The sequence below is a fragment of the Myodes glareolus genome, chromosome 8 (assembly GCF_982192425.1).
Source record: "Myodes glareolus chromosome 8, mMyoGla1.1, whole genome shotgun sequence".
Taxonomy (NCBI): Eukaryota; Metazoa; Chordata; class Mammalia; order Rodentia; family Cricetidae; genus Myodes; species Myodes glareolus.
Window position 1 is genome coordinate 72,404,057 of NC_142033.1, and position 8,610 is coordinate 72,412,666.

At 48.0% G+C, this 8,610-nt stretch overlaps 1 protein-coding gene across 5 annotated transcripts in view; it reads left to right on the forward strand.

Moving 5' to 3' along the window:
• Fam53a (family with sequence similarity 53 member A) overlaps positions 1–7,042 on the forward strand; it is a 32,624-nt gene extending 25,582 nt beyond the window's left edge. For 4 of the 5 annotated variants that reach the window (XM_048414983.3, XM_048414985.3, XM_048414982.3 and 1 more), the window contains one exon: positions 6,516–7,042. In XM_048414983.3, the coding sequence (XP_048270940.2) occupies positions 6,516–6,827 (312 nt within the window). In that variant the 3' untranslated portion in view covers positions 6,828–7,042. Of the gene's footprint in view, positions 1–661; positions 769–6,515 lie in introns of all 5 variants that reach the window. The other variant, XM_085692054.2, reaches the window with a different exon arrangement.
• The last annotated feature ends 1,568 nt before the right edge of the window (positions 7,043–8,610 follow it).

Consider the following 8,610-nt stretch of genomic DNA (forward strand, 5'->3'; position numbering starts at 1 on the left):
AGACCAGCAGGTACCTAGATGTGCTGTGCTATCACATTCTGGACATCCCTGGCACATTCTGGGGAGTTGTTTTGTTGTTGTTTTGTGGGTTTTTTGTTTTGTTCTTGTTTGTTTGTTTTTGTTTGAGACAGAGTTTCTATGTGTAGCTTTGGCTGTCCTGGAACTTGCTCTGTAGACCAGGCTGGTTTTGAACTCAGAGATCCACCTGCCTCTGTCTCCCAAATTCTGGGATTAAAGGTGTGTGTGTACTACCACCACCTGGCAGAGCATTTGGTTTTAACTGGTGTAGTAGACCACTGTGTGCTCTCATGTGGATCACAGAGAGGTCCCTACTGCCGGCAATGAGAAGGAGGAGAAGAGAACAGTATCTAGGAGGGCATGTCTACTTGGATGCATTTGGGGCTTCAGTAGGGTTTCTTACCCCCCCTGTGGGAGCTGGAGTGGAGCCCAGCAGCTCTGCTCCCTCTGTGTTGATCCTTAGCTAGGAGCAGAATAGTAGGCCCTTCTGCTTCCCTCCCACCCCCAGCTGGGGCCTCACTAAGGAGCCTTGGCTGTTCTGTTATGTAGACTAGCCTGGCCTTGAAGTCCCAGAGATTTGCCTGTCTCTGCTTCCTGAATGCTGGAATTAACTGTGTGCCCCCCCCCCCTGTATTTCTTGCAGGGTTGTGCCTCTCTTCTCTTGGTGACTGGCATTGGCAGTTCCCTGATTCCTATCACCTATACCTGTCCCAAGGCTTCAAGCCTGATTTGCCTCCTGTAGGCACTGCTGTGAGTCATGTCAAACTCTGGGTGTTGTGGGTGGTGCCAGGGCTGTCCTGAAAGGAGCTGCTTTAGTGTGTCTGCTGAGGCCATATTGGGACAGTACAGATGGGACAGAGTGCCCTTGGGTTGGGAGAAGCCTGTCTGGCAGTCCCAGTCTTGTGGGAAGTAGTGTAGTTCCTGCTGATGTCTATTTTGCATTCCTCTGATGTGACTGTTGATGCTGCCTGACAGTCAGGTTTTCCAGAAGCTTCTTCCTGGTACTGTGAGGGTTGAAAGCCCAGTCTCCCTGGTGTGACTGTAGAGGTCTGATAGAAGGGAAGTGGTGGTGCCTTTAGTGTGATGTCGGCTGTTGGGAAGTTAACAAGTTTTAGATACCCAAACTTCCCCTGCTAGCCAGTGCTTTGGGTGTGGCATATGGCATCACCACATATGCCAGGGGGGTGGCAGCATAGGATGAGGATGCCAGCAGAGGAGTCCTTGACTTGGTACCTTTTGAGGAAGGGAATAGTGTGCAACAAAGACGGAGTGATAACCAAGGGATAGTCCTGCTTTGGAGATGCCGTGAACACTCTGGGCTCCATAGGAGGTGAGAAAAGTAAATCTGTCCATGGGCTCATTGTGGAGATAGGTGTCTCATGGGCCCCACCTCATTTCTGCTCCATTGTTCAGTTCTTCTGAGCAGTGGCTGTCCCTTCTCCCTCCATACCCCAGCTGTCTGCTTCAGGATTCAGATGCCCTCTGTTCCTGGAACTTTTTTCTAGTCAGTCTCCACTTAGTTCCCATAACCCCTTGTGACTCACCTCACAGGTCAGCATCACTGGATAGTTAGCTGCTGCTGGGTAGCAGGTGAGCCCAGTTCAGCTGGAAGCATCTAAGCTGTGCTGTCTCACTATTCCGTGACTTCAGGTCATGGGACAGGATGTTCAGTAGGTCCTGGTCATATTTGCATGTAGGACCTGCTTCCCAGCTCCCTCCTGTGGTTCCTAATCATTGACCTTTGTGGGACACATTAATGTTCTTAATCTTTCCAGAGTGTGTGTTGTGAGGAGCTGGCAAGGAGGCACTGCAGTGTTTCGTGGCAGCTAATTTCTGTGAGGTCTGTTGTAGTTAACATGCACCATGATGCATTTGCTTTATGGGACTGGCTTGCAAACCGTTTGCAGTGACCGTGTACTGAGCAGACACTGGCTCGAAGACCTGGGATTGTGCAGACAGATGGTGTTGTAGGGGCAGGGGGAGTAGTATAGGAGGCCAGGTGAGAAAAACATTGTGGCTTTTTGTGTATTTGCTTTTACTTTTATTTGTGTGTGTATTTATGTGTGGGCACAATAATCCAGAGTTCAACCTTGGTTGGTATCCTCAGGAATGTCACCCACTTTATTTTGTATTTTTTAACCTATTAATTCTTTTATTTTTGAGATTATAATTACATCATTTCCCTTTCCTTTCCTCCCTCCAAACCTTTGCTTATACCCCTCCTTGCTCTCCTTCAAATTCATGGCCTTTTTTTCATTAATTTTTATTACATGCATATATGTATATGCATACACACACACACACACACACACACACACACATATATATATATCTGTAGTTTTTTTGTGTGGGGTTGAGGTCTTGTGGTCTTTTTCCTGGTTCTCTTTGGCATGTCTGTTGTTCTTGTTTAACTTGTGTTTAGGCAGTCATGTTGATGAGAAAAAAAAAAGCATACAGATGCTTTCTGACATTAGTAGGAAACCCAGTCTCACAGCAAACTCCTTGGTCCTCTGACTCTTATAATCTCTCTGTTGTAAATGAGTCCATTGGGGCTAGGCTCCATGTCTCTGTATTTTTGATTGTTTGTGGGTCTCTATCTGTTGGAGAGAAGTTTCTTGGATGAGGGCTGATGACTACACTTATCTGTGGGTATAAGAGCAAATATGCAAATATTTATGATACAGTAAGGGATTATGCTAATTTAGGACCCCCACCTTTTTTTTTAATTGAAACAAGGCTTCTTTCTGGGACATGGGCTTATTCACCAGTTTGGCTAGGCCAAGTGACCAGAGGCCCAGGAACCTTCTTATCTCTGTGTCAGTAAAGTGTTCACCATCCAAGCCTGAGGACCTGAGTTTGAGCTCCAGCACCTGTGTAAGAAGCCAGTCTCACCCAGGGAAGTCTGCTGACTGGGCATCCACTTCTGGGATGATCCTTTGAGTTTCCTCTCGTGGTCTATAGACCCTTCCATTCTGACATCATTGTCAGTGCACCTCACTGTGTCTTTTCCTGTCTCCTTGGTGTTTCTCTGCCAGTCCAGTGAATCTTCTTTTGAAAGGCTAGGGATGTCTTACCCCTTTGAACTCTCTGCATTTTGTTGAGAGAGGGAGATTTTTTTTTTTTTTTTGGCTCTTGTCCTTACAGGGTGTCCCTACAGGGTGTCCCTCATGGTTATTCTGATCTGTCTTCAGGTGAGATGTTTTCTCTAGTGTTTGGTGGCACCTTCTTTTTGCTCCTGTTTGAGACATGGGTCTGAGCACACCTCAGCTTTGAGTAGTCTGGTGTTGGGACTCCTGTGTTTCTGGCCCATTTCTTTAGAGACTGAATCTCTGGGAATACTTGTCAATCTGCCTGGAGAGTAGAGCCCTCCAGGGTCCTGGAACTCTGCATTTGGGGCACAGGGCTTTATTTAGTCCTCCTATCCCCAATGTTCCTAGAACCCTTATCCACTTTTGAAATTATCTCTTTTCTGAGCAGAGACCTCTCTTCTTGAGCAGAGCTGGGGCAGGCACTGCAGGGTGTCAAGAAGGATTGAACTCCCTGTGACATATATGGGACACAAACACGTACGCACATGCGGGTGCGTGGGTGCTCTGGCCATATTTTGTCATCTACCAAGGCATGGATGTTCTATGTTCCTCAGGCCTCTGTAATGTGGAACAGACTGATGTTTCCCCTCCCTGACACCTGAGGGAGGCCCTCCTGGTTATGTACAAATGTCAGTTGATGTTTCTTGGCCATACTGGGATCTTGGCCTGGCACAGCCACACACAAATCTAGGCTCTAGGTGTGGTTTATTCTGCCTGACTCAGACTCTGGCTCTGCCTTGGCTTGTAGAACAGTTTTTCTGGCAGAAAGTGGAACTTGTGGACACAGGTTAGGTGTCTCTATCTGCCAGGTGTCTTCCTCAGCATGTGGTCAGTGCTGGTGGAGAGGCAAACCCTGGGATGCCTGTGGAAGCAGTGTCAGTGTAGTTGTAGGAGGACACTGTTTTCCCAGAACCCGCCTGGCTCACCATGGCTGAGGAGGCTTGCAGTGGCGGTCACTGGACACAGCAGACCATGTCAGTGTCACTCCGCTGTAGGGATTTCTGGCGTGTATAGCTCCTTGGTCTGTATTTTTGAACAATCCTGTCAGTTTGTTTACTTAAGTGCAGATCATCATGGAGTGGCAGTAGGTGCTTGGTCCTCCTTTGGGGACATCCTTTGGGGATGTTGCCAATTCAAGTCAGCATAAGTGTGACCTGTGGCCCCTATTTTCTGGTTTGGTTTTCTCAGAGATGGTGGTTTTGTGTCAGGTTCTTTGTTGATTGGTAGTTATTTCTCTGTGAATAGAGGAGCCCATTAGAGACCACTGCTCCCTGTTGAGCGGAAGCAGAGGGCAACGGGGCCCAGCAGTTTTCACACATCTGTTAGACCAGTGTGTAAGTCCTGAGGGCAGGTTTCTGACTGCAGACCCAAGTATATGTCTTCTCAGGACATGAGATCAGGCTGCTGGTGTGTGCCCATGGTCTACTGTCCTGTACTTGGATGTTTTCATTGTCCAGTAGGGCCACAGGAAACAAACTGGGACAGGGTCCTCCAGCTGATACAGTGACATGGATAGTCAAATTCATCTTGATTTGAGTAAAAAAGTAAATTGCACCTTTTTATTTTTGTGACCAGAATCTAGCTGCTTATATCTTTAAGGATTTGCTCTTTAGAATATTACTTTTCAATTGGTTTACTGTTTTTGAGACAGGGTCTGTCTGTTTGTCCTCCCAGTTAGCCTAGAAATTGAGACCCTCTTGCCCTCCAGCTCCTGAGTACTAGGGTAATAGCTGTGCACACAGTCAAATGGCGCATGCTCAGCAGGGAGCCACTTTTTATAGTTGAACAATAAAAACAAAAGATACTGCAGCTTGTCTTGTGGAGACAGCTAATTCCCATAAAAGCACTGCTCTGTTCTCCCCTAGGGCTTATGTCTCTATGTCTGTTTGTGGTAGGACTGTTTCTAGGGATCTTCTTGTCAAAAATAGATTTTTGCCCAGAGTGGTAGCACATGCCTGAAACCCAGCATTCAGAAGAATGGAAGAAGCAGAAGGATCAGAAATTCAAGGCTCAGCTACATAGCAAGTTTTTTTTTAAATTTATTTTTATTTATGTACATTGATGTTTTGCCTGAATGTGTGGCTGTGTCAGATCCCCTGGAACTGGAGCTACAGACAGCTATAAACTGCCATGTGGGTGCCGGAAATTGAACTCCGATTCTCTGGAAGAGTAGCCAGTGCCCTAACTGCTGAGCCCTCTCCAGCCCCTACACAAAAAGTTTAGGCTACCCTGGGTTACTTTGTTTCTCTCTGTGTGTCTCTATTTTTGTGACTCTGTGTGTCTCTGTCTCATTTAGGAGGCACTTAGAAAGGCTTTTTCTGTTGTCTTATAGCACTTGTTACCTTGTGTTCTGATGTGGCTTGCATGGTCTTGTCCTGTCATCTGTGTTGCTGTCCCTGTACTCACATGCCTTTTAGGCTTCTCAGTCAGAGGCCAGTTTAGAAGAGCCTGCTGGAGATTTTGAGGAGAACATAGGGCGTGTGAAAGGGAGTGGGCACTCCTGGAAGGGGAACACAAGGTCATACCAGGGAGGCGGCAGGGAAACAAGGCCTAGCCATGTCAAAGGCAGTTGGTCTGATGTAGCCCTACTATGTGTGCATCTGAGGATGTAAGTGACTTCTAAGAGACATGTGAACACTCTAAGAAACCCTCTGAGTAGGCAAGGACTATTGGAATTGGGAGGGAACTCTGGTTTGGGACAGAGACTGGCAGTTGAATTCCCAGAGGACAAATAGACAGCGCAGCCTCTCAGCTGGCCCTTATGGCTCTGTGCCCTGGGTATGTCTTGGATAGGTATATGCTGGAGGCATCCTAAGATGCTGGCAGGGCTCAGAGTACATGCCTGGAAAAGGGTAATCAGAGGCCCCTTCTGTGTATGTGTGTTTTTGTCTTAGATAATTTAGGATGATAAAGCTCTCCACATGTTGTATTTGAGGAAGGTCAGCCTTTAGAAGATGAGAGAGGAAGGTGAGAAGCAGGGTTGAGGTTGTTAGGATTTGAGGAATGAATCATGGGTGTTTGGGGGTCTAATGAGTTCCAACTGGCTGACCTTGCCTGAGGTCTCTTGGGAACAACTGGGTGTTGTTGGAAATAGACTGCATCGGGATCTTCCTGGGATAGTCTATCTCCTGAGAGCTAGACGGGCTCTGATGCAGCCCTCTCTGGGTGGATCCAGTACCAAATTGTCTTCCCAGTACCAACCTAGTAGGTACTATGGGAACTCTGTGATCCTGCTTTCTGATAAGGCCAGGGATGGGATGAGCAGAGTCCAGGAAATAGCCCAAGGTAACTGGTGCTTGGTGACTGTTTAGAGTAGGCTAGACACTGAAGCCACAGTGCTATGGCAGGCAGAATGTTGTTTTGCACATCTATCAGAAACGCCTTCAGCCCATGTCTTTTCTATTGCAGACTTTAAAAAACTCAAAGAGCCTTTGCTCCCTGGACTATGAAGATGATGAGGACGATACCCAGGCGAAGACGGTTGTGTCCTCCCCGTGTAACTCTCAGGGCCTTGTGGGCATCATCACACCTGGCTCCAGCCCAAGGATCCCCAGACCTGGCCCAACCAGCCCCAGTGCCTGGGCTTCAGGGGAGCCAGAGGCTAGCACAGGAGAGGGTGGGAGCAGTGGGGAACCCAGTGACTGGGACAGTGCAGGAGAGGAGGGTGTCTTCCCACTGGACCACAACGACCTGGACCTGGAGCAGATCGAGAACAACTGAATTTTGAATGAGCTTAGTTACTGTCTGTCACCTTGGTGCCTGACCAGTGGAAATAACTTGTGTGTTATTTTAAAAATTGAGGCGTAATTTTGATTCAGTTTTTCCTAAAGAAGTATTTTGCATTTTTATGGCTTCTACAGTTTGGGAGAGCTTCTCTATTTTGAAATGGCTTTTCAGAGGGCATTGTATTAAACATGGTTCTGCCTAGATTCTGACTAGTTCTGCCTTTTTTGTCAGAAACCTGCTGTGAAAAGAGTATGATTTGCTTGACAACTTTGAGGCTGATGATGATCCCTGTGGAGGGATCACAGCCTTGGGTGTTCGGCGTGATCTGCACCCTTGGCCCTTGGTGTCTGTGGTTGACTAACTGCTGGCCTTCTAGCAGTGTTGAAGTGCTGGCTGGTCTGGTCTACGAGATCCCACTGCTGAGTCCAGAGTCTGTTTTTCTGTAATCCCATGATGTTGAGCTTCTTGGATGTGAAGTGGCCATACCAGCCCCCAAAAGTGATGCTGCTGGCAGCATAGCTTGCACCTCTTCAGGGATTTTCCTCCCTAAGATGTCCACTGAGGGACACTATTACAAGGAAGGGCTTTAGGACAACACAGGAAATGATCATCTCTGGAGAAAATGTTTTTTGGTTTTTTTTTTCCAAGAAAATTTATGAAAGGTGGTTGATATTAGTCCTGCTTCCCTGTCAGATGATCCGGGCATACATCAAGTTTTAGTGGGGTTTGGCTTTCAGGATCTCTTATCTTTCTTTCCTGTGACTGGAAACCAGTGGTGTGTCCCCAGGCCTCCCCCGATCAGCAGACAGTGAGCAGACAGTGGCACCTGTGTCAGTGAGTGTGTGTTCAGTGGTGCTTGTCTGACACAGTCACTTGCACAGCTGTGACATGGCCTTAAAGGTTTCCTTTCCATTGATGTCCCAGAGCTTTTGTTGCTGTTGGAGCTTGGGCTGCAACTGCAAAGCCCTGTGAGGCAGGCAGTGGCCCAGCTAGTTCATATGGCCACACCAAAGCTTTAGTGTTTAGTTCCAGGACAGCCTGGTCTGGTTAGTGGCCCTCATCACAACGTGTGTTACTCAGAGGACTCACTCAGGCCAAGGATTGCCAAATGTGACTTCATAATTCTGCAGCCAGTTGTGCAGTGTGGCATTTCCAGGGCTGATGAGGGTCAGCACTGCCGGGTACTCAGACCCTGCAAGTCTTGTAGCCTAGCACTGGGAACTGCCCTTCTCTGGTTTCTGATCTCAGTTCTATAACTAGTGTCCTTGCTCCCTTGCTGTGGACTACTAGAATCCTGTGTGAGCTCACCCATTCCTTGGCCTGTCACCCTGAGCACATTACTCTAAGGCTGCTCAGTATTCCCTGTCCCAACAAGGGCCTCTTAGCCACCTGGCCTACTGAAGGGGGTTAATCTCATAGAGGACTATAGGGACAGTTGGTTTGTTTTATATACTGTCTGCATGCCTGAGTGGCTACCTGCTTAGTAAAGCCCAGCTGAGGCTACCTGTCACCTGCCTGCTTGTGATATGCCATGTGTCTTTAGTTCTTAGACAGAGAACTCAGGCCTCACAGAGGCTACTGGACCTGCTTACCATTTCTTCAGTTCCCAAAGCCCTCCTCTGCCCCTGCCTGCCTCCCCTCAGTTGCCTGTTTCCTGCTGTGGGCCTCTGAGTCCCACCCTAACTCCTCAGCCTGGGTGGGGCCCTCCTCTGGACCTTCCTTGGTGCCTTGTTACCTGCCCCTTGACTCCAGCTAGGCTGCTGCTAGCTACAGGCCT